This window comes from Arachis ipaensis, chromosome B9, assembly GCF_059453495.1.
Source record: "Arachis ipaensis isolate K30076 ecotype BB chromosome B9, ASM5945349v1, whole genome shotgun sequence".
NCBI classification, from domain to species: domain Eukaryota; kingdom Viridiplantae; phylum Streptophyta; class Magnoliopsida; order Fabales; family Fabaceae; genus Arachis; species Arachis ipaensis.
In genome coordinates this window covers 21,491,207-21,517,730 of record NC_142444.1, presented here as the reverse complement: position 1 = coordinate 21,517,730, position 26,524 = coordinate 21,491,207, and the positions used below count along the sequence as shown (strand labels likewise).

Genomic DNA, 26,524 nt, shown 5'->3' with positions numbered 1-26,524 from the left:
TATTATAATGTTATTATATTGGCACAACACTTTATTTTTGTATTATAAACATACACAACACTTTATTAAATAATTTTTTTATAAAGTATTTAAATGTTATTTTTATAAAGTATTTAAAGTATATAAAAATGTACTCGTATTATAAAAAGAGTATTTAAAAAGTCGTTAAATTTTTATATGTTATTAAAATTTAATAAATATAAGTACATTTTTATATGTTATTTTTAATTCAATGTACTAATAGGAGTTAAAATTAATTTATATTTGATAATTTTATACTAATTTCGAATTACACCATATTTTTAAATTATGAGTAATTCGAATCTACTTGTTTGGAACTCCTTGGAAATCACGTGCTCACTTGTAGTTTGAATGAACCCTCTTCGAATTATGCTATTTTTAATTCGAACCATGTAGCTTCGATTTACATATACACGTATATTGGGAATAATTCGAATTCTGTTGTTTCAAATTATGTGAGAGTGTAATTCAAATGAAGTTGCTTCGAATTACATTATAGTGTGCTTTGGTTGATTGATGAATCAGATTCTTATTTGGCTAAAATGTGTAATAAATTTCTACCATTGGCTTAAATGTATTTTTTTCCCATATAACCATGTTTCAATTTCATATATATATATGCACATGTATATATGTCACGTTTTGGCTTTCTTTCTTTTAATTCTCCTAAGGCTTTGTCCAAGAAAAATAATTATATAATAATAATATTTATAAAAATCAATTTAAATTTTGTCTACTAAAATAGTTTTTAATAAATAATTTAAAACTAATAAAATAAATCATAGCTAAATTAAACTTCAATAATCATAAAATTTTATTTAATTATTTTTAGTAAAATATTTTTTTAAATATAAAATTTTAACAAATATAATGACTCATAAAAAATTAATTATTTACTTTTCAAAAATTAGAGGTCTTACATATACAAAATATTACTAAAAAATATTCTAAATTTATAGGGCAAACACAAAGAAGACTTAATCCAAATATCCAATAATAAAAAAAGTTGTTCACAAAGAAATAATAAGGATGTAAGATGCAATTCAATTAGTGAGCATGTTTTTTTTTTTTCATTTAAGTGTTTTTTTTAATTAATTAGAAAAAAAAGAGATCTTTTTCATTTAAACATCTTATAGTTGTATTTTTCTTCTTTTTGTTTCTTTGCATTTTTTTTTTATTCTCTTCTTTTTGGTTTATGTTGTTTTTCAAAAATTTTTAAATATATATTATTAGATTTTGCTCTCTATTCATAGTTTTTTTTATTGATTTTAATTTTTAAAACTAATTTTTAAAAATATTTGCTTTATGACTACTATCATTGTTTCTCTTCTCAAAGACCATTTTGCATACATGTATGTTACCCTTCTCAATATTACTCTTTTTTATTTCTATTGTCATACTTCACATGCAAACATGCATCCACATACTACACACATTCCACATTCACTTCATTACACATTCATCTTCTCTTCTTTTCTACCCACCTTTCATTTCACAACATATTTTATCCTCTCTTTACTTATACGTCCGAACTTAGAGACTTGCCCAAACTCTAAATTTAGTGTTAAAGTAGTTAGAAAAATTTGTTTTGCATATGTTAAAGTATTGTTTCAGGAACTAATATGTCTCTATTCAAGAAAAGGACAATAAAGACAAATAAAAATGTGATAAATTTAAATTATATTTTTTGATAGTTAGTTAGATATTTATTTTTACTTTTTTTTTCTTTATGCAATTTATTTTCAAATTAATTTCCAAAAAAAAAAAAATTCAAGGACACCCAATGTCCCCGAATTGAAACTGGGTGTCTTCAAAGGCATTTCCCTTATTTAAACCACATTGTTTAAAAATCATCTTATTCCTTTCTTTTTCATGCTTATTCCTTTTTTTTTCATGCATGTATGCTTCTTTAACCTAAAGCACTTATTTTTAAAACTCTGTTAAACTCTAAGTTTGGTGTAAGTCTATAAATTTGGTGTTGACAACACTATAAGCCTCTGGATAATAAAATATACAGACTAAATAAAAAAAAAATAGTGATGATGAAGGTAATCTTGAGTGAGATTGGATAAGATGAATTCTCTCTTTGGTGGTTAGTTATTTTTTTTCTCTTGTTTTCGTTTTTCCTTTCTTTGTTCTTCTTCTCTATTCAATGTTGTCCTATCGCTAAATTTGACACTAATAGTTAATGGAATGAGTGATGTGGACGTTAATAATGATACTAATTAAGTCATATATTTTTTCATGTGTTAGAAAAACATAACCAAAACTTTCTCTAAAGTCGTAACACTTCTTCTCAAATTTTTTTGTACAAAATCTAAATCCTAACAATCGATCATCAACGCTTCAAAATCAAAAGAAAAACTTTTATATTAATGAACGTTGATGAATCAATTTTACTTACATATTGAAATCGAATACTATTAGTTCTTCAATATGCGAATTGTTTGTGTCACATTAACAATGAGACAATATTGAACCCACTTAATTTTTTTTTGAAATTGAAATAGAACGTTTGAAACGTTATAGACTAAATTAGGATTCGACTCAAACGTTGAAAACTAAAATAATATTTTATCTTAAAAATATTAGTTACCAATTTTTTAAAATTAAATAAAAAAATATTCTTTTATTTCTAAAATTTTTAAAAAAATTTAAAATTATCTATAATATTTACTTTAATTCAAATTTCTCTATACCATTTAAATCCATTTTTATATTCCAAATTTACCTTCATCTTCTTCATCAGCCGTGACTTTCTTTCTCTCTCTTCTAATAATTCTTTCATACCACCAACAAAACCAAACCACCACAATTATTTTTTGGTTTAATTACTCTGTTAGTCCCTATAGTTTCGTAAAATTTTTAATTAAGTCTCTATACTTTTTTCTCTTTTAATTGGGTCCTTACACCAATTTTTTTTTCAATTAGGTCCCTACCGTGACCAAACAGTTAGATTTAACGGAATATTCCATTCCTAAATTAAAGATTCTATAACTTTTTCCTAAGAGAAAGTCTAGGGAGCCAATGTGCTTGATGTACAATGCATACAATGGGGGTTAATTTTGAATTAAAATTAAAATAATGGATAATTAATTAATTTTGAATTAATTCAAATTTAAATTTTAAAAAAATTAGGAATAGAAGCAGTTATAGAAGCACAACGTAGACGGCAGTTTATCAATACCGTTTCGTCTCCGTCATCTCCAGGTCTCAACGAAAACTACTCTCCCACCCGTCACTTACCGCCGTCGGATTCGACTATCACCACCGTCATAGGCCGCAAAGGCCCTCTTCCAGCAACAGCAACACGCTTGTTGTTCGATCTGTGTTGGAACGGTAACCACGCGGACATCCACCGTGTACAGCAAGAGAGAGCTTGTGGTTCTTGTGCTTGATGTCGACGTCGCAAGTAGAAGGGGTTTCAAGTGTGGTTGCTCTTCCAGCCCCGTCACCCCGCCGGAGTTCATTAATGGAGTGCGTTGTGGCTGAACCGGTAGATTGTGTTCCATCTCCCGGCGGAAATGAGATTTCATCCAATTCAAATGAAAATTTAGTTGAACCTCTCGTCATCGATCATGTGCAAATGACTAAGGTAAGCATCGTTACGTACAAAATGCTTTTTAATGGATTGTCATTTTTATTTGACTGGGCAGTTTAGAATCAATGTAAGTGGCTTGTTTAAGTGTATGTTGTTAATTGGTATTCAGATGCATGAACAACATGAGTTAGTCAACGAAGTTTAGGAAGTTTTTGACATATCATTCTATGGTTATATGTATGTGAAATGTGGTTCTGGAAGAAAATATTTATATGTTGAAGAAGCTTATATGAAAACTCATTAAAATAATCTATACTCTCTCTCATAAATAAAATACAGGGACATGTAGGCAATGCTAGTGCAAGAGGTATTAATTGAACTAGAGTTGTAGTCAATGGTATAATAGATATGGAGAATATATTTTGATAATGAAAAGGAGGAATGCAGGAGTAATATATTGATGCTTTTATGGTATTTGCTTCCTGCACGTTAGTATTAGAAGATACAGTTATCCATGATGCTCAATGTATGCATAAAGAAATCATCGCTTTAAAGTAAAAATATGCACCAGTGGTTGAGAAACCGAGGAAGGAACTGTGTATAGGATTTGTACCTGATGCATGTTCAGCTGTATGCTATGCAGTGTTAACGTGAAATAGAGTAGGTAGTAGTCACAGTAATTGTATAATATTTCAAATGAATTAATTGATTCAATTAGCATGAGTAGCATTTAGATGCCTTTGGTGTAAAGCCTTTACAGGTTGGGTGGATGAATTGATTTATAAATTTAGTTTGAATTTTTTTGTGCTAATAAGTGAGGTTTCATGTAGATGATGTTGAATAAAAATTGTTCCTTTTTTTATTGTTGTAATTTGTGTGTTTATGTTGAAAGTGCAGGCCACGCAAATGTTTGATGTTACTGATGTTGGTAGTGATGAAATGGATATTTGGGACGAGGTTTGGATTTTAGTTTAAATTTGTGTAGTCAGGATTCGAGTTTTTTATGTCATAATTAATGGCTTTGTTTCTGTTATTTTTTATTTGATACGTAGTTGCCTGATCACGGTACCCTGGAGGAAGATGAAATACCAAGCGTCGGGATGCGGTTTGCGAAGTTGCAACTAGCTCATGATTTTTATGTTAGCTACGCCAAGAAAGTTGGATTTGCAACTAAGATAAGGACGACAACATTTGACAAGATCACGAAGGAACCCGTTAACCAGGCTATCCACTGTAATCGGGATCGCATCCGCGGGTCTCGTGTCAAAGCACCAACGCGCAAAAACCCAATTTCAGCCGCTGGGTGCAAGGCAAGAATATATGTGAAATTTGATAAGGAGAAGCAAGAGTGGATTTTTTTCAAGGTTGAGTTGAGGCACACGCACCCATGTTCGGTGAAGAAGGCAGTGCACTACCGTGAGTATAGGCAGCTGAGCATGCATGCGAAGTACGTGATTCAAAATAATGATGAGGCTGGGATTCGACCAAACAAGACCTTCCTATCTTTGGCCAATGAAGCTGGGGGCCCGTCGAATTTGGGATTCTCAGAAAAGGATTTAAGAAACTATATTACAGCAAGACTCCGAACAAGCAACGCAAATGCGGATGTTAGGGAGATGATGAACTATTTCATGAGAATGAAAGACATCAATCCGAACTTCTTCTACGCAGTGCAATTGGACGATGAGTGTAAATTTAGGAGTGCAGTTTGGGTTGATGCAAGGTGCAGGGCTTCCTATGAATACTACGGAGACGTTGTGTCACTTGATAGCACTTATAGTACAAACAGGTAACAGGTGTTGTAGTTGGTTTTATTGGTTTTGGTAATTTTTTTTCCCACGTGGTTGTGCCTGAGAATTCATAATGGCATATGGTTATGTGTGTAGGCATGGGTTACCGTTTGCGTCGTTCGTCGGTGTCAACCACCATGGTAAGTCAACCCCCCTTGGATGTGCGCTGTTGGGAAACGAGGAAATTCCGAGTTTTGAGTGGGTTTTTACCCAATGGTTGACGTGCATGGGAACAGCTCCATAGTGCATCATTACTGATCAATGCAGATCCATGTTTGGTGCGATTAGAAAAGCGTTACCCAATACACGTCACCGTTGGTGCATATGGCACATCATGAAGAAGTTTCCTCAGAAGCTTGGAGGTTATCGTCAGTACGGAGAGTTGTATGCCGACCTCAGGAACATTGTTTTTAACTCTCGGACGGAGGAGTCATTTGAGAGAAAATGGTTTGAATTTATGGAGGAGTAAAATTTACATGACAACACATGGCTGTCAGGTTTGTAGTTTTTCAATTACGTTACGCTTTCCAATTCATAATAATACGGTAGCTTGCTTTATTTGTTTTGTAACAATCAGTTCAGTGAAAGGTTTTTGATATAGAAACTGTGTGTTATTTGTAGATCTTTATGATGACCGACGCATGTGGGTGCCTATATTCTTCAAGGGTGAATTTTGGGCTGCCATGAGGAGTACGCAAAGGAGTGAGAGCATGCACGCATTCTATGGTGGAATCTTACACAGCAAGACTAGCTTGGTCCAGTTTGTTCACGAATACGACAATGTGCTTGGATCCAAGGAGTAGAGGGAATTGGAGGATGATGCAGTAGACTTGATGAGCGGATATTTTATACGCTTTTTGGGGATAATTTCATATAGTTTAGAGTATGTTTTAGTTAGTTTTTAGTCTATTCCTAGTAGTTTTTAGGAAAAATTCATATTTCTGGACTTTACTATGAGTTGTGTGTTTTTCTGTAATTTCGGGTATTTTTCTGGCTGAAATTGAAGGAGCTGAGCAAAATTTTGATTCAGGCTGAAAAAGGACTGCTGATGCTGTTGGATTCTGACCTCCATGCACTCAAAGTGGATTTTCTGGAGCTACAGAACTCGAAATGGCATGCTTTCAATTGCGTTGGAAAGTAGACATCCAGGGCTTTCCAGCAATATATAATAGTCCATACTTTGCACAAGGATAGATGACGTAAACTGGCGTTCAACGCCAGTTCTCTGCCCAATTCTGGCGTCCAGCGCTAGAAAAGGATAAAAAACTGGAGTTGAACGCCCAAACTGGCATAAAAACTGGCGTTCAACTCCACAAATGGACTCCGCACGTGAATTGCTTAAAGTCTCAGCCCCAGCACACCAAGTGGGCCCCAGAAGTGGATCTCTGCATCATCCATCATAGTCCACTCATATTTTGTAACCCTAGGCTACTGGTTTAGTATTTAAACATCTTTTAGAGACTTATTTTGTATCTCATGACATTTTCAGATCTAAACTTTGTATTCTCTGACGGCATGAGTCTCTAAACCCCATTGTTGGGGGTGAGGAGCTCTGCTGTGTCTCGATGAATTAATGCAAGTATTTCTGTTTTCCATTCAAACACGCTTGTTCCTATCTAAGATGTTCATTCGCGCTTAACTGTGATGGAGGTGATGATCTGTGACAGTCATCACCTTCCTCAAACCACGAACGTGTGCCTGACAACCACCTCCGTTCTATATCCGATTGAATGAGTGTCTCTTAGATTCCTTAATCAGAATCTCCGTGGTATAAGCTAGAACTGATGGCGGCATTCATGAGAATCCGGAAAGTCTAAACCTTGTCTGTGGTATTCCGAGTAGGATTCAAGGATTGAATGACTGTGACGAGCTTCAAACTCCTGAAGGCTGGGCGTTAGTGACAGATGCAAAAGGATAGTAAATCCTATTCCAACCGGATCGAGAACCAACCGGTGATTAGCCGTGCTGTGACAGAGCGCGTGAGCGTAGTTTTCACTGGAAGGATGGAAGGTAGCCATTGACAACGGTGATCCACCAACACACAGCTTGCCATAGGAGGACGTGCGTGCGTGAATCAGAAGACAGAGGAAAGCAGAGATTCAGAAGACAAAGCATCTCCAAAACTCCAACATATTCTCCATTACTGCACAACAAGTAACCTTTAATTTATGCTCTCTTGGTTATTCACAATTCAACTGATAAACATAATTGACTTCCTGACTAAGATTTACAAGATAACCATAGATTGCTTCAAACCAACAATCTCCGTGGGATTCGACCCTTACTCACGTAAGGTATTACTTGGACGACCCAGTGCACTTGCTGGTTAGTAGTACGCGTTGTGAAAAGTGTGATTCACAATTCGTGCTCCAAGTTTTTGGCGCCGTTGCCGGGGATTGTTCGTGTTTGAACAACTGACAGATTATTTTGTTGCTTAGATTAGGAAAAATCTTTCCTTTTTTTGATTTAGAGACTTTTATTATTTATCCCTTGTTAAAATACTTTAAACTTATAGCTCAGTTATTTAGAACGTGGTGTTTATGTTCATGATAATTGGCTATCATATTTTTTTAAAAACCTTTTTCAAAAATAATTTTTTTTATTAAATCCTGTGCCAAACTTTAAGTTTGGTGTTTTCAAAAATAATCTTTCTTAAAATTTTTGAAGGTCCCATAACTCATTTGGCTAGAGCGTTAATCTGTGTTCTTGGTAATTGGGTTAGAATCTTTTATACTCTTTTCAAAACCTTCTTTTTCAAAAATATTTTTTCTATTAAATCTTGTGCCAAACTTTAAGTTTGGTGTTTTCTTGTTGATTTCCCTTTGATTTTCGAAAATTTTGGTTTGGTTTTCTAAAAATTTTAAGTTTGGTGTTCTTTCTTCATGTTCTTGTGTTCTTGTGAATCTTCAAAGTGTTCTTGAGTTTTCCTTGTGTCTTGATCTTAAAATTTTAAGTTTGGTGTTCCTTGGTGTTTTCCCTCCAATATTTTCAAAAACAAGGAGCATTAGATCTAAAAATATTAAATCTTGTACTATCTTATTGTTTTTCTCTCTCCTCACTAAATTCAAAAATATCTTTTCAAAATATCTCTTCTAACTTCCTAACTTCTTATCTTTTCAAAATTTGTTGCAACTAACTAACTAACTTTTTGTTTGTTTCTTAACTTTTTCAAAACTACCTAACTAACTCTCTCTCTCTCTAATTTTCGAAAATATCCTCCCTCTTTTTCAAAAATCTCTTTTTTTTTATTAACTAATTAATTTTAATTTTTTTTTACGAAAAAAAAAATTTTTCAAAATTCAAATTCTTTTTAGTTATTTTATTTTATTTAAGTGTTTACTTCTTATAAAATGAAATAAATAAAAAGATAAATCAGTCCAAGTTATATCCATACATCCATCATGGACATAAGTGGAAATGAACAGTCCAGGAGGACTCTGGGGTCATATTCTAACCCCTCTACTGCTTCATATGGGAGTAGCATATGCATACCCTCCATTGGAGTTAGTAGCTTTGAGTTGAATCCTCAGCTCATTATCATGGTGCAGCAAAGTTGCCAGTATTCCGGTCTTCCACAGGAAGAACCTACAGAGTTTCTGGCACAATTTTTACAAATTGCTGACACAGTACATGATAAGGAAATAGATCAGGATGTCTACAGACTATTACTGTTTCCATTTGCTGTAAAAGATCAAGCTAAGAGGTGGTTAAATAACCAACCTAAGGCCAGCATAAGGACATGGAAACAGCTGACAGAAAAATTCCTGAATCAATATTTCCCTCCAAAAAGGATGACACAGCTAAGGCTGGACATCCAAGGCTTTAAACAAGGAGATAATGAATCTCTTTATGATGCCTGGGAGAGATACAGAGAGATGCTACGAAAATGCCCCTCTGAAATGTTTTCAGAGTGGGTTCAGTTAGACATCTTCTACTATGGACTTGCAAAAGAAGCTCAGATGTCTTTAGATTACTCAGCTGGTGGATCTATCCATATGAGAAAGACAATTGAAGAGGCTCAAGAGCTCATTGATACAGTTGCCAGGAATCAGCATCTGTATCTAAGCAGCAACCCTTCCATGAATGAAGAGGTTAAAACAGTAACTGCTGAATTCAGTACTGTAAAACAAGCTGCTGAATTCAATCAGCAATTGGATTTTCTAACAAAGCAGCTAGCTGAATTCAAGGACAGGCTACAGGAGACAAGGATAGCTAATATACAAATGGACGAACAGTTAAAGCAAACAAAGCAGCATCTATCAAGGCAAATAGCAGAAGAATGCCAAGCAGTTCAATTAAGAAGTGGGAAAACATTAAATACCCCACCTCAAAGCATCAAAAATTCAAGAAATGAGCGACCCACCAAAGATTCACCTGAGGACAGTAAGAGCCCAGGGAAAAATAATTCTGGCACTAAAACGCCAGAAAATGGGTGGAAGGCTGGCGCTGAACGCCCAGACCATGCCCAAAACTGGCGTTCAGCGCAAGAAACAAGGCAGGATTGGCGTTCAACGCCAGAAATGGGCAAGAATCTGGCGTTGAACGCCCAAATGGGGCAGAATCCAGCATTGAACGCCCAACAGGGGCACATTTCTGGCGTTCAGGCGCCAGGAACAGACAGTGAGCTGTCGTCTAACGTCACTCCAGCTTCTGACTCTGGCATTCAATTGCCAGTGAGGGATCAGACACACACAAGTGCTGACAACAACCCCTCTAAAAAGGCTTCTTTAACCACTAAGGTTGAGGAATATAAAGCCAAGATACCTTATCCTCAAAAACTCCGGAAAGAGGAGCAGGATAAGCAATTTGCTCACTTTGCAGATTATCTAAGGACTCTTGAAATAAAGATTCCATTTGCAGAGGCACTTGAGCAAATACCTTCTTATGCCAAGTTCATGAAAGAGATCTTGAGTCATAAAAAGGAGTGGAGAGAAACAGAAAGAGTTCTCCTCACTGAAGAATGCAGTGCAGTCATTCTGAAAAGCTTTCCTGAAAAGCTTAAAGACCCTGGGAGTTTTCTGATACCATGCATATTAGAAGGTGATTGCACCAAGACAGCTTTATGCGATCTTGGGGCAAGCATCAACCTGATACCTGCATCCACTATCAGAAAGCTTGGCTTAACTGAAGAAGTTAAACCAACCCAGATATGTCTCCAACTTGCTGATGGTTCCACTAAATACCCATCAGGCGTGATTGAGGACATGATTGTCAGAGTTGGGCCATTCGCCTTTTCCACTGACTTTGTTGTGCTGGAAATGGAGGAGCACAAGAGTGCTACTCTCATTCTAGGAAGACCCTTCCTAGCAACTGGACGATCCCTCATTGACGTCCAACAGGGGGAAATAACCCTGAGAGTCAACGATGATGAGTTCAAGTTGAACGCTGTCAAAGCCATGTAGCATCCAGACACATCAACAGACTGCATGAAAGTTGATCTCATTGACTCTTTGGTAGAAGAGATCAACATGGCTGAGAGTCTCGAATCAGAGTTGGAAGACATCTTTAAAGATGTTCAGCCTGATTTGGAGGATTCAGGGGACATGAAAGAGCCTCTGAACTTTCTTCTGAAAGAGGAAAAACCTCCTAAACCAGAGCTCAAGCCACTGCCACCATCCTTGAAATATGCATTTCTAGGAGAAGGTGACACCTTTCCAGTGATCATAAACTCTGCTTTAAATTCACAGGAAGAGGAAGCACTTATTCAAGTGCTAAGGACACACAAGACAGCTCTTGGGTGGTCCATAGGTGACCTTAAGGGCATAAGCCCAGCTAGATGCATGCACAAAATCCTACTGGAGGATAATGCCAAACCAGTGGTTCAACCACAGAGGCGGCTAAATCCAGCCATGAAGGAAGTGGTGCAGAAAGAGGTCACCAAATTACTAGAGGCTGGGATTATTTATCCCATTTCTGATAGCCCCTGGGTGAGCCCTGTTCAAGTCGTCCCAAAAAAGGGAGGCATGACAGTGATTCATAATGAAAAAAATGAACTGGTTCCTACAAGAACAGTTACAGGGTGGCGCATGTGTATTGACTACAGAAGGCTCAATACAGCCACCAGAAAGGATCATTTTCCTTTACCATTCATAGACCAGATGCTAGAGAGACTAGCAGGTCATGATTACTACTGCTTTTTGGATGGCTACTCAGGCTATAACCAGATTGCAGTAGATCCCCAGGATCAAGAGAAAATAGCATTCACATGTCCATCCGGAGTGTTTGCTTATAGAAGGATGCCCTTTGGGCTATGCAATGCACCTGCAACCTTCCAGAGATGCATGCTCTCTATTTTCTCTGATATGGTGAAAAAATTTCTGGAAGTCTTCATGGATGACTTCTCAGTATACGGAGACTCATTCAGCTCCTGTCTTGATCACCTGAAACTTGTTCTGAAAAGATGCCAAGAAACCAACCTAGTTTTAAACTGGGAAAAGTGTCACTCCATGGTGACTGAAGGAATTGTTCTTGGGCATAAAATTTCAAACAAGGGAATAGAGGTGGATCAAGCAAAAATAGAGGTAATTGAAAAATTACCACCACTTGCCAATGTTAAGGCAATCAGAAGCTTTCTGGGGCATGCAGGATTCTATAGGAGGTTTATAAAGGATTTTTCAAAAATCGCAAAACCTCTAAGCAATCTGCTAGCTGCTGACACGCCATTTGTGTTTGACACAGCATGCCTGCAGGCGTTTGAAACACTGAAAGCTAAGCTGGTCACAGCACCAGTCATTTCTGCACCAGACTGGACATTGCCATTTGAGTTAATGTGTGATGCCAGTGATCATGCCATTGGTGCAGTATTGGGACAGAGGCATGACAAGCTTCTGCATGTCATTTATTATGCCAGTCGCGTTCTAAATGATGCCCAGAAAAATTACACAACCACAGAAAAAGAACTACTTGCAGTGGTTTACGCCATTGACAAGTTCAGATCATACTTAGTAGGATCAAAAGTGATTGTGTATACTGACCATGCTGCTCTTAAATATCTACTCACAAAGCAGGATTCAAAACCCAGGCTCATCAGATGGGTATTGCTTCTGCAAGAGTTTGATATAGAAATAAGAGACAGAAAAGGGACAGAGAACCAAGTAGCTGATCATCTGTCCCGGATAGAGCCAGTGGAAGGGACGTCCCTCCCCTTCCTTGAGATCTCTGAGACGTTCCCTGATGAGCATCTATTTGCCATTCAGGAAGCACCATGGTTTGCCGATATTGCAAACTATAAAGCTGCAAGGTTCATACCCAAGGAGTACAATAGAATACAAAAAAAGAAACTAATTACTGATGCAAAGTACTACTTGTGGGATGAGCCCTATCTCTTTAAGAGATGTGCAGACGAAATTATCCGTAGGTGTGTCCCCAGAGAGGAAGCACAGAGAATCCTATGGCATTGCCATGGATCTCAATATGGAGGCCATTTCGGAGGTGAGCGAACAGCCACCAAGGTTCTCCAATGTGGCTTCTATTGGCCTACACTCTATAAAGATTCCCGAGAGTTTGTACGTAATTGTGACAGTTGCCAAAGAGCTGGTAATCTGCCTCATGGTTACGCCATGCCTCAACAAGGAATCTTGGAAATAGAGTTGTTTGATGTATGGGGAATTGACTTCATGGGACCTTTCCCACCATCATACTCAAACACTTATATTCTGGTGGCAGTTGACTATGTATCAAAATGGGTTGAGGCTATTGCCACACCCACCAATGATACTAAAACAGTGCTGAAGTTCCTCCAGAAACATATCTTTAGCAGGTTTGGTGTCCCTAGAGTGTTAATCAGTGATGGGGGCACTCACTTCTGCAATAAACAGCTTTACTCTGCCATGGTTCGGTATGGAATTCGCCACAAAGTGGCCACTCCATATCATCCACAAACCAACGGGCAAGCTGAAGTCTCTAACAGAGAATTAAAGAGAATCCTGGAACGGACAGTAAATACCCGTAGAAAGGATTGGGCAAAGAGCTTGGATGATGCTCTGTGGGCTTACAGAACAGCATTCAAGACCCCTATAGGGACCTCTCCATACCAACTCGTGTAAGGCATGCCACTTGCCCGTGGAACTGGAACATAAGGCCTACTGGGCAACCAGATTCCTAAACTTAGATGCCAAATTAGCAGGAGAAAAACGATTGCTCCAGCTAAATGAGCTAGAGGAATTCAGATTCACAGCTTTCGAAAATGCCAAGCTTTATAAAGAAAAATAAAAAAAATGGCATGACAGAAAGCTGTCATCTAGAATCTTTGAACCAGGACAGAAGGTCCTGTTGTTTAACTCTAGACTCAGGCTATTCCCCGGGAAACTGAAATCCCGGTGGAAGGGACCATACGTGATTACAAGTGTGTCACTATATGGTTATGTGGAGCTTCAAGATATTGATTCTGATAAGAAGTTCATTGTCAATGGACAGAGAATCAAGCATTATCTTGAAGGCAACACTGAGCAAGAATGCTCAAGGCTGAAGCTAGATTAAAAGCTCAGCAAGGTCCAGCTAAAGACAATAAAGAAGCGCTTGCTGGGAGGCAACCCAGCCATGGGGCAACAATCCTCTAAGCATTTTGCCCTATTTCTATCTTTATTTTTTATATAGAGTTCATTGACAACAAGGTAAATAATCATTTACAGAAGACCTCGGCACACAAAACAGAGTAAAAGAGCTCAATGGCAAGAAAACGCCAGTAAAGGGGCATTTTGGGCGTTCAGCGCCCAAAATGGGCATCCACTGGGCGCTGAACGCCAGTAATGGCAGCATTTGGGCGTTCAACGCCAGAAATAGCCACCCACTGGGCGTTGAACGCCAGGAATGGCAGCAACTGGGCGCTGAACGCCCAGGAGATCAGCATTTGGGCGCTGAACGCCCAAAACAGGCAGTGTTTGGGCGTTCAAACGCCAGGAGGACAGGGAGGAGCCAAATCCAGTAATCCCACACGTATTTCCATTTTAATTTCAAATTTTATGCTTCAATGCATGATTTTTACATGAACATATCAAGAACCCTGGTTTCTAAAATCCCTAATTTCTAAAAATCCATCTTTCCAAATTCAATCCAACTCTTTTCAAAATCTTTTCTGAAAACAAATCTATCTTTTTCACTCAAAAATCTTTTCAACTAATCCATATCTTTTTCAAATATCCATATTATCTTTTTCAAAATTCAGAGTTATCTTTTTCAAAAATCTATCATATCTTTTCAAAATTAAACTCTATCTTCTATCTTATCGTTTTCAACTCAATCTTTTTATCTTATCTCCTCCAATTTTTTGAAAACCCACCCCCCACCCCTTTAAATTGGGCTCGGCCTCCCCCCTCCTTCATCATAGTGCTACTCAATCTCCTTCTATCCCTCTCCTTTCTTTCCTTTTGCTTGAGGACAAGCAAACCTCTAAGTTTGGTGTGTTTATCCGAGATCACTACTAAGATTATGGCTCTCAAAGGGAAACAATACACTCCAAGAGGCAAGAAAGAGAGCGTTCCAAAACCACTTTGGAATCAAGGGAAGTTCTTATCTAAAGAACATTCAGACCATTATCTTAAAGTAATGGGTCTGAGATCAGTGATCCCGGAAGTTAGATTCGATCTGAAAGAAGACGAATATCCGGAGATCCAGGAGCAAATTCGAATCAGGAACTGGGAAGTCCTAGCTAATCCTGAAACGAAAGTAGGAAGGAACATGGTCCAGGAGTTTTATGCTAATATGTGGCAGACTGACAAGCAAAGACTATCCGGAACTGCCTGCTACGAGTTTCGGACCATGGTCAGGGGAAAAATTGTTCATACCACCCCTGACAAGATCAGAGAGATACTAAAGCTACCTCAGCTAAAGGATGATCCAGACTCCTTCAACAGGAGGATGATGAGAGCAGACATTGGCCTGGATAAGATTCTAGAGGACATCTGTATCCCTGGAGCCAGGTGGACCACCAACACAAAGGGCGTCCCAAATCAACTCAAGAGGGAGGATCTCAAACCAGTTGCCAGAGGATGGCTGGACTTCATTGGGCGTTCTCTGTTGCCCACCAGCAACCGTTCTGAAGTCACAGTTAAAAGAGCAGTGATGATTCATTGCATCATGATGGGAAAGGAAGTGGAGGTTCATCAGCTGATTTCAACAGAGCTCTATAAGATTGCTAACAAAAATTCAAGAGATGCCAGGTTGGCTTATCCAAGTGTGATTTCTCTGCTCTGCAAGGACGCTGGAGTCAAGATGGGAATAACTGAATATATCCTAATTGAAAAGTCAATCACCAAAGCATCAATGGAGAGACAACAAGCACAGGAGGATCATATCAAGAAGAGAGCACAGGAATTCCTCCCAGAGATTCCTCAAGCAGAATATTGGGAATATCTTGAGACGTCTGTCACCAAGATACAGGAAGCTATGGAGCAAATAATAAAACAACAAAAGGAACACAGTCAAATGCTGACCCATATGTTTAAAGAACAAGAGGAGCAGGGACGTGACTTAAGGGAACTGAAGCGCAAAAAATCTTCTGTGATACCAAGCCTCCCAAGGATCAGAGGAACCCCCATACCCCCAGAATAAAGGTTGTTAATTTCCAATTTCTGCCTTAACTCTGTAACAGTGTCCTTATAAAAAGTACCTTAGAAGTCATATAGTAGTAATTAGTATCTATTTTGATTCTATCTCCAATTAAGCTATAGTTTATTTTTCTCATCATCATTAAACATGAATAAAGTAGTAGATCTTTTGAATAAGAAGCAATAAAATTTCGAGTTTAAATAAAACAAATTCTAATTGGTTAAATGTGGTGGCAATGCTTTCTGTCTTCTGAATGAATGCTTGAACAGTGCATATGTCTTTTGAATTTGTCGTTTAAGACTGTTAAATATGTTGGCTCTTGAAAGAATAATGAACATGAGACATGTTATTGATAATCTGAAAAAATCATCAAAATGATTCTTGAAGCAAGAAAAAGCAGCAAAGAACAAAGCTTGCAGAAAAAAAAAAAAAAAGCAAGTAGAAAAAGCCAATAACCCTTAAAACCAAAAGGCAAGGGCAATTAAGAAGGATCCCAAGGCTTTGAGCATCAGTGGATAGGAGGGCCTAAAGGACTGAAATCCTGGTCTAAGCGGCTAAACCAAGCTGTCCCTAACCATGTGCTTGTGGCGTACAGGTGTCAAGTGAAAACTTGAGACTGAGCGGTTAAAGTCAAGGTCCAAAGCAAAAAGAAGAGTGTGCTTAAGAACTCTGGACACCTCTAATTGGGGACTTTAGCAAAGCTGAGTCACAATCTGAAAAGGTTCACCCAGTTATGTGTCTGTGGCATTTATGTATCCGGTAGTAATACTGGAAAACAAAGTGCTTAGGGCCACGGCCAAGACTCATAAAGAAGCTGTGTTCAAGAATCATCACACTGAACTAAGAGAATCAATAACACTATCTAAATCCTGAGTTCCTATAGATGCCAATCACTCTGAGCTTCAATGGATAAAGTGAGATGCCAAAACTGTTCAGGAGCAAAAAGCTACTAGTCCCGCTCATCTAATTAGAATCTGAGCTTCAATCAAAAACTCTGAGATATTATTGCTTCTCAACCTATTAGTCTTCTATTTTATTTGTCTAGTTGCTTGAGGACAAGCAACAGTTTAAGTTTGGTGTTGTGATGAGCGGATATTTTATACGCTTTTTGGGGATAATTTCATATAGTTTAGAGTATGTTTTAGTTAGTTTTTAGTCTATTCCTAGTAGTTTTTAGGAAAAATTCATATTTCTGGACTTTACTATGAGTTGTGTGTTTTTCTGTAATTTCAGGTATTTTTCTGGCTGAAATTGAAGGAGCTGAGCAAAATTTTGATTCAGGCTGAAAAAGGACTGCTGATGCTGTTGGATTCTGACCTCCCTGCACTCAAAGTGGATTTTCTGGAGCTACAGAACTCGAAATGGCATGCTTCCAATTGCTTTGGAAAGTAGACATCCAGGGCTTTCCAGAAATATATAATAGTCCATACTTTGCACAAGGATAGACGATGTAAACTGGCGTTCAACGCCAGTTCTCTGCCCAATTCTGGCGTCCAGCGCCAGAAAAGGATCAAAAACTGGAGGTGAACGCCCAAACTGGCATAAAAACTGGCGTTCAACTCCACAAATGGCCTCCACACGTGAATTACTTAAAGTCTCAGCCCCAGCACACACCAAGTGGGCCCCAGAAGTGGATCTCTGCATCATCCATCATAGTCCACTCATATTTTGTAACCCTAGGCTACTGGTTTAGTATTTAAACATCTTTTAGAGACTTATTTTGTATCTCATGACATTTTCAGATCTAAACTTTGTATTCTCTGACGGCATGAGTCTCTAAACCCCATTGTTGGGGGTGAGGAGCTCTGCTGTGTCTCGATGAATTAATGCAAGTATTTCTGTTTTCCATTCAAACACGCTTGTTCCTATCTAAGATGTTCATTCGCGCTTAACTGTGATGGAGGTGATGATCTGTGACAGTCATCACCTTCCTCAAACCACGAACGTGTGCCTGACAACCACCTCCGTTCTATATCCGATTGAATGAGTGTCTCTTAGATTCCTTAATCAGAATCTCCGTGGTATAAGCTAGAACTGATGGCGGCATTCATGAGAATCCGGAAAGTCTAAACCTTGTCTGTGGTATTCCGAGTAGGATTCAAGGATTGAATGACTGTGACGAGCTTCAAACTCCTGAAGGCTGGGCGTTAGTGACAGATGCAAAAGGATAGTAAATCCTATTCCAACCGGATCGAGAACCAACCGGTGATTAGCCGTGCTGTGACAGAGCGCGTGAGCGTAGTTTTCACTGGAAGGATGGAAGGTAGCCATTGACAACGGTGATCCACCAACACACAGCTTGCCATAGGAGGACGTGCGTGCGTGAATCAGAAGACAGAGGAAAGCAGAGATTCAGAAGACAAAGCATCTCCAAAACTCCAACATATTCTCCATTACTGCACAACAAGTAACCTTTAATTTATGCTCTCTTGGTTATTCACAATTCAACTGATAAACATAATTGACTTCCTGACTAAGATTTACAAGATAACCATAGATTGCTTCAAACCAACAATCTCCGTGGGATTCGACCCTTACTCACGTAAGGTATTACTTGGACGACCCAGTGCACTTGCTGGTTAGTGGTACGCGTTGTGAAAAGTGTGATTCACAATTCGTGCTCCAAGACTCCAGGGGGTAATACCTTGTGCAACGAGCTCGCCTATGGAGAAACAATTTCAGCAGGAGTACACTACTAGCATGTTTAGGGATGTTCAAGTTGAGTTTGTGAAAAAGGCTGATTGTAGAGCATCTGTAGTTACTGAAGACTGGCCAGTGGTATGCATGAAGGTGGAAGAGGAAAAATTAGTACATGATACTATGATCTGTGATTCGTATGTTGTCCACTTTGACCGCTCCACACAAGAGGTTCGTTGTGAGTGCAATCTTTTTGAGAGTTCAGGTGTGTTGTGCTGTCACTGTCTTGAAGTTTTTCACTCGTTTAAAGTGTATAAAGTACCTAGCTGCTATGTTCTCCCTCGTTGGAGCAAGAATATAAAGCGCAAGCATACTTATATCAAGAGCAGTCACGACGTCAATCGGTCAGATGTGAGTCATGATGCATTCAAGGGACTATGTGCACACTTTTACAACATTGCGCAAGAGTTCGTAAATGATGACGATGAAACAGCATTGCTGCATGCTGCTTTAGAAGAAACAAGGGCCAAGTTGAGCGAACACCGTGCCAATTTAGAAATGTTATGGTCTGCCATCTAGAACTAATCAATTAAAAAAAATCAACTAAACATTACAATATACCAAAAGGGCGAACATGCAACCACCACAGCTTTCGTGGTTCTTAGATTGGAATTTATCAATTGCTAGCCTTAACCACTTGAATGTTTTATGAGCCCAATTAAATCTGTTGGGGTTGGTCACATCAAGAATAGGAGGGATGTGCCACGGAGAGATGGTTTGCTGACTCGTTGGGCATAAGAATATTTTTAGCACCAAAAGGATGAAGTGCCTTCTGAAATCTGCCCGTTGCGCTTCAGTATCCATGGGACAGGAATACACGAAATTGCGCAACTGGGTTGTTGTCTTTTTTTAAAACTGTGCTTTGATGGCGCGATAGTCCGGATTCTTCTTGTTAAGTTCGGGTATGAAATCACCTACATTATCAAGTGTAGAAGAGTGTGAACAACAACTATTACGCAAAGACAAGGGTATCAAACCAGGATATGTTAAGTAAATACTAAAAATGGAACATTGGTATCTTACCCCCATCTCTTATGCCTAATGCCTTTGCTATCAACTCAGAATTGATGCGGATGTTTCCAACATCCACAATAAGCATATTCGTGTCCACATCGTATGCAAACGCAAGTTGTTTCATTATACTTTGCTTCACCGGCCATTTTGGAATCCTCTTCACAAAACCAAAACCAATTGTGTCGATCTCCAGTAGCTTTTCCACGGCATTAATGCTTTCCAGATGGGTAACCATGCCATTGATATAGGATGGTGAACAGCGCGTTTCTACTAATTTCTGTGTACATCAATAAAACAAGATATAAGCCATGAAAAGGAAGTTTGCTGAATGATGCAACATGGATTACCTTTTTCCCCATCAAACTTGTCCTCAATAGATCAAAATCCAAACAAGTTCGTGCCTGGAAGGAATGTATGAGTAATTAGTCTCACCAATGTGTATATTTTATTAATTCATCATAAATAAATTTCTACCCGATAAAGTGACATGATTAATCCCCACACATAGCAGTGTGGGAATAAATTTATCTGCAATGCCCCCTTAAAGAGAATCACATCAAAGTTATTATGTCTGAGTTGGAAGTCTAAAAGTCTCTTGAAATATGATGCTTTGTTATGTAGATACTCCTTGGATACATCAATTAACATGTATGTACGACAGAATTAACTTATATGTTTGTTTCCATAAGATATTAGATGTTCATTCCTGCCTTTGGGTGGATGGGTATGGGTCAAATTAACAGGGGTAAAGTACAGCACCCAAGGTAAAAGTAGAGTTATAATAACAGGTAATCCCATATCAAAACCAACCCTTCAATAGCATGCAGAGTTTACGATATACTAATTTCGAACAAATGCAGGCAACATAAGAGATCTACATACTCAAAACTAAGGAACTAAATACCTATCGCCAGGAAAAAAAAATTTATAGCCACCAACTCCACAATACTATTTTAAACAATAAGTTCTGGCACAATAATCATTCAGCATTGTGATCTTCTCAGTTTATACAAAATGAACACCCAAGCAACGTAAACATTATACAGCCAAGTCACATGGTAGACTTTTTTAAATAATTTCTTTTTGGAGGAAAAAAAAAGGAATGGAAAAATAATAGAATAAGAGGAACAATGGCAACAAAATTGTTTCAACCAAATCAACACCAATAAAGTGGATGAGAACAATCAAGTGACATGCAAAACAAACCCTTTATTAGTTATAAAATTAAAATCAAGCATTGAGATAAAATTATTGATTTAGCACTTGCATTGAAAGAATCAAACCAAAATAAAAGTACGTAAAATATTCAAAGATATCACCTTCATAGTTAAACACCCATAAATCTAAACTTAAAGGAACCTTGATATGCTGGTGTCACACAAAAGACAATGGAAATTCAATTTTTAAGTGACTAACTGACTGAGCAAGTTCATTAACTTGAGTTTTACAGAAAATAATAAACCCTTTACAATGCTAAAATGTTTCTGAATGAGTAACAACCTGGAGAGCTTGGCTTGGTAAATAATGAATTAACCAAGGGTGAACAGCATTAAAAATCTTAAAATAGATCACAACAACTTGTCCTGGTTTAATTTTTTTTATTTTTAAGTAAATGTTAAGGGAAAAAAATAACCAGAGAAAAAACTAATTAAACCATTACAAATATTAAAACCATATTTATTTAAAGCAATCACAGCCCCAAAAGTGAAACAGTAGTGTCAAGACACATTCTAAAATAACCTGTCGAGGAACATTAAATCGAACGACTAACGAAAAAATTGTAAAAAATAAGCACTTGCACAATATTCATGCAGACCATTACAAAGAACCGACAAATCATCCACTTTCATAGGTAAACAACCATACAACTAATATGATGGCAACTTGAACATGAAGTGGCATTATTAAACGGAGCAGAATTCGAACTATTAAATGATTGACCGACTGAGATCTGAGATTGACTTCAGTGAAATAAACACCTTTTCCATTTGTCAATAGATAAATAAGTAAGAATAACTAGGGTGACTTCACTGTTTAAGGGGAAATAAACAGATTCAAAAAAATTGAATTTATTATATCATATTACATCAATCTGGCTTGCTAAATTATTATTAAAATTAATATTCTATTAAACTTAAAAAAAAATGAAAAGAAATCAGTACATAAATAAAAATACTTAAACAGTTTTCTACTGCACAAACTACAGCATTTAGAGTGGGGAAAGACTATAGATTCACAATATAAAATAACCTGCCAGCTAACATCTAAACTACACGATCCCGCACAATAAAATGCAGCAAGGTCAAGATTTCAGGTTTAGAAATTTGCCAACAAATCGAGATAAACAGCATCTAGTACTAGACACGGCACAAACAGAAATCCGGAAAAATTCAATTCAACATGAAACTCTTTGCTCGGGAAGAATTAAACAACGCTGAATGATTGACAATTATAACCACCTGTGATAAAGCACGGACCTACCCAGCAAAAATTAAAAAATGAATATCGCAGCAACTATCAAAAATTGAACAACATCCAAATGCATACCAAAATAACCATATGAAAGCTTGCTACGGTAACCATTGATACACTTTCAGTAACAGGACAACACCGTCCAACAACAGGACAAAATTTTGAAAACCTTCCCGCGCCAAGAATTTTTAAATAGTAAACCTCTACCTAAGACATGTCAATCATTAATTAAAATCAAACGCCAACATACAGGTCAATGCATGTCATACCAGGAACAACAAAAAGCAACTCAAATGACTGAAAAAAAAAAAAAACAAAGACACTACGCACTAACCTGCGGCTACATGAAACTTGCGCGCAGCCTTCGGTTTGTACTGCATGCGCCTAACTAAGCGTGGAATGGCAGGTTGAAGGACGGGGTTGGTGGTGCCGCAAAAAAAGCTGGGAGTTGCTACAGTGAAATGACGCTGAGGAAAGCTTGGAGTTTGTTCTCCGTACTGCACTGATGGTCAGGTACGGCGGTGGTTGGGCTGAGCCGCCTGCGTGTTGTGCACCAATGACGAGGAGAGAGCCGGTGGATTATGCTTTGCGAGAGACACGCAACGGATGGTCGCGTTGAAGGATGGTCAGCGCTGATCAGAGTTCCAATGGGGGAGACGGTGGGATGTTCAAAATAGAATATGAAAGGTTTGTTTTCTAACGTGACGGTAACGGAAGAAAAGGGGGTAGAGAGAAAATTAGGATTCCTGATTTTGTGGGGGTGGTTATTTCTAAACTGAACATCACCTATCCACTAGGGTAAATCTGGGTTTTTTTTTTTTAAATTTATATTGGGCCAAAAATTTTAGCCCATTGTACAAATTGTATGTATATACTATTGGTTCCCTAGCACTACTCTTTTCCTAAATCTCTAATTCTCTTTCACTCTTATTTTCTGAAATACCAAAATAACCCTCCCACTCCCAGGGTTAGCATCCCCCAAGTGACCTTCGGTCCTGTCATGGCAGAATTAGCGGAGCATTTCTTTGAACGAGGAAGCTCATCTGCAGCAGCGGCGGCGGTGCCAGCCACCTCGGTCTTGTCGGCTTCTTTGGCGTCCAAAGACTCCAGCGAGGCCATGACCACCTCTTCACCGGCGTCGAAGTCACTGTGCGTTGAAACTCCAACGGCACGCGACGTTTTCACGATGAGAGAGATTAGTGTCAAGAGCACCGTCAAAATCTCTAGGAAGGCGGAGAGGTCGCTTTGACTTCACTTTCTCAGGTGAGGGCTCGCTAGAGAGGTCGCCGTTTCCGGCAGAGTTCGCCGCAGAGGTCATCCGCACGCTAAAACCAGAAGAGTTCGTGGTGTTTCATTTGGTAAACCCTAATGACACTTACAGCTTCAATTCGTTCCTTGATTTGTTTGATTCTTGCTTCGTATTAGTGAAATCGCGTTATATCAAAGGGTTTGATTCTTCAATGCCTCAAATACGGGATATTGTTTTGAAGAAAGAGTGTGATGATGTTGATGGTGTTCATAAATTAGTAAAAGTTGATTATTTTGGGGGTGGTGAAGATGATTCAAGTGACAAGTGTTCTGTTACAGAGTATAAGCATGGTTTAGTTAAAAATGTTGAGCCTTTGATTCCTATGGAGCCACTGAAACCGTGGATAACTTTGAAGATAAAAGGTTTTGATTTTGCTGCTTGGTTGAAAAATACTGTTTCAAAGAATGATTTTGTGGTGGTGAAGATGGATGTGGAGGGCACTAAATTTGATTTGATTCCGAGGCTGTTTGAAACTGGGGCTATATGTTTGGTAGACGAGATTTTCCTAGAATGTCATTATAATAGATGGCAAAGATGTTGCCCTGGGCAGAGGAGTGCAAAGTATGGGAAAACATATGATCAATGCTTGCAGCTCTTCAATTCTCTCAGACAAAGTGGAGTTCTTGTTCATCAATGGTGTTAACTAACTGATAGGAAAACCATATATTTTTTCCGTAACATTCTTGTCTTCTCTTTAACCTGTTTACAATTTTCATCTTCAGAGTTGATTTTACTTTAAAACCTCAGCCAATCGAGATGATTACGTTCCAAATTTATTCCCATGTAACAATTTCAATTGAAACTGAATTAATTCCCTTAAGTCATCGAAACTTTGTTGGATAAATCTCCTTTACCCCATATAGATACATATAGATATGAATAGTTGGATACTGTAATCTTAGTTTTATCTCAGAAGAGAATTTGATTCTTCTTTGTTAGTACTAAAAATTTCACTTCATTGTCTAAAACATAAAATTGTTGGGCTCTTTCATCAAAAGTTATTGAACAAACTTTCATGTTCATGATAGTTCTGTTCACTGACAGAAATGGGATGATAGGGGTTAGCTCTTGACACTATAAGTCAATGTACATTGAAAATATTAACCATGCTGTTGAACCCAGGTATTTTCATTTCAGTAATCTGGAGGCAAACATGATAAATGGCTATCCAAGATTTCTTTTATTTATCATTCTGGGTTTGTAGTTTTGTACCAAGTTAATTAATTTCTTGATCCTTATATTGTTCATGATTTAAATGTTCAATTTGTATATAAATAAGCAAAAGAATGATAGTGACAAAATAAAAGAGATTATAGGAATATTTTTCGTGTCTTAGAATCATTGAATAGGAATATATAGGAATATCTTTTATTGAATATTTATAATTTCACCAAATTTTTAATTAAGTCCCTATATATTTTTTTCTTTTCAATTAGGTTCCTAAGGGTATAAAAGTAATTTTATAATTGACTAACATTTTTTTAACGTTTAACGTTAATAGGGATTAAATTGAAAAAAAATTAATGTATAAGAACCCAATTAAAAGGAAAAAAAGTATAGAGATCTAATTGAAAATTTCGTGAAATTATAGGGACCAATAGAATAATTAAACCTTATTTTTTCTCTTTCACCGTCACAAATGCTACTACTGTACCACATAAAAAATCTCTCTATAACCGCCACCTACTACAACACCCACCGCCGCCATTAAAAAATGTAGGACACTAATATGTAGCAATGCAAAGTGTTATAGAAAATTTGACATGGGTATCTTTTTTGTTTTTTGGCAATTTCTTAGTTATTGCTAGAAGATTTACGTTTAATTTGGATAAACAACTTAATTAAGTTTTTTTTAAAAAAATAGCTTAAATAATAAATGTTTATATTAAAAATAACTTATAAATAAGTTATTTTGTATTTTATTTTTTAGTTTTAAAAGTATTTATTTAAAAAAATATGATAAAAAAATTTTTTTATAAAAAAATAATTTTTTAAATTTTTTCATAAATATTTTAATAACTTTTTAAAAAATTATAATTTAATTTTAAAATTAAATATTAATATTACTATTTTTTATAAGTCAAAAATAAAAAAAAAATAACTTTTAAAGTTTTCAAACGGACCTAAAAAACAAAGTAACTAATGAATCATCCTTTGAGACCGAATTGAACAAAGGGAATTGCTTCTTCTAGTTGCGAGGTTGTTCACGACCATCACAATGCTATTTTAATTTGTATTGCCATGCACATAGTTTCAAATTCGGTGTTAATTGTTAAATGAGCTTGCAAAGTACCACCTAGATATATTGACTATCATATTTTAGGTGAAATGCCACAATATAGACACTATACTAAGAAAAATTTGGTAGCGGCAGTGTTGTTTATGGTAGACGAAAAAGGTGATGGTGATTTTGTTTTATTGGAAGTGATGATGGAGAAATTAGAGGTGAAAAAAAAAAGGAAGAAGAAGGTGGCAATATACTAATAGAAAAATTATTTTTAGTGGTTATTTATTTTATTTTTAGTCACAATAAAAATAATTGTTAATATATTTATTGACAATTATACATTAGTCATTTTATGTGTTATCGTTAAAAAATTTTGTGGCAATTATACAATTGACGGTAAAAATATTTTTAATGCACGCAAAAAAGTATATAATTGGCATTATAAATGTTATAATCAAGGGCGAAACTCAAACCCTTTTTAAGAGGGGGTTAATATGCAAAATACAACTAAATAGAAAATAAAAAATAAAATTAGAGAGGGGCTAAATTATAAAATTAGAAGACTTTATAAGTAAAATTTATTTATTTGGGAGGAGTCATTGTCCCTTCATGTATACTAAGTTTCGCCCCTGGTTATAATAAAGACGAATATATAATTGTTGCAAAAACATAAGTTAAATAAATCATATAGTGAGCATTATGTTTTTGCCACTAAAATTTTGTCACTAAAAATATTTTTTGTTGTAGTGACAAAAATAGAATATAAAAATGAATTTGTATCTTATTATAAAATTGAATCAAATGTCAAAGGTAATAATATTAAATAGACAAAAAATATATTTTTTATCTTTTTTAAAAAACAAAAATATTTTAAAATATAAAAAGTTAGTCACGAAAATAATAATTAA

General features: G+C 36.8%; 1 protein-coding gene, 1 long non-coding RNA gene and 1 pseudogene across 2 annotated transcripts; 2 read left to right on the top strand and 1 right to left on the bottom strand.

The window, feature by feature from the left end:
* Window positions 1-3,418: 3,418 nt before the first annotated feature.
* Window positions 3,419-6,155, top strand: LOC148543983 (protein FAR1-RELATED SEQUENCE 5-like). Its single transcript, XM_088498808.1, has 5 exons — window positions 3,419-3,616; window positions 4,460-4,519; window positions 4,615-5,351; window positions 5,449-5,492; window positions 5,974-6,155. The coding sequence occupies exons 1-5, from the start codon at window positions 3,419-3,421 to the stop codon at window positions 6,153-6,155; spliced, it is 1,221 nt and encodes a 406-aa protein (XP_088354934.1).
* Window positions 6,156-19,065: 12,910 nt separating this feature from the next.
* On the bottom strand, window positions 19,066-19,885 carry LOC148543982 (uncharacterized). The gene is made up of 2 exons (XR_015899817.1): window positions 19,618-19,885; window positions 19,066-19,508 (listed from the first exon to the last, which is right to left on the bottom strand). It is a non-coding gene; the product is annotated as an uncharacterized LOC148543982 (long non-coding RNA).
* Window positions 19,886-23,012: 3,127 nt separating this feature from the next.
* LOC148543981 (uncharacterized) lies at window positions 23,013-24,629 on the top strand (annotated as a pseudogene).
* Window positions 24,630-26,524: the final 1,895 nt, after the last annotated feature.

What these genes read in the sequence shown, in the direction of transcription:
- LOC148543983 (XM_088498808.1), top strand. Translation starts at nt 3,419, where the DNA reads ATGTCGACGTCGCAAGTAGAAGGGGTTTCAAGTGTGGTTGCTCTTCCA. An exon ending in ATCATGTGCAAATGACTAAG is followed by an intron (nt 3,617 to 4,459) that starts GTAAGCATCGTT and finishes TTGAAAGTGCAG; the next exon opens with GCCACGCAAATGTTTGATGT. An exon ending in CGTCGGTGTCAACCACCATG is followed by an intron (nt 5,493 to 5,973) that starts GTAAGTCAACCC and finishes TGTTATTTGTAG; the next exon opens with ATCTTTATGATGACCGACGC.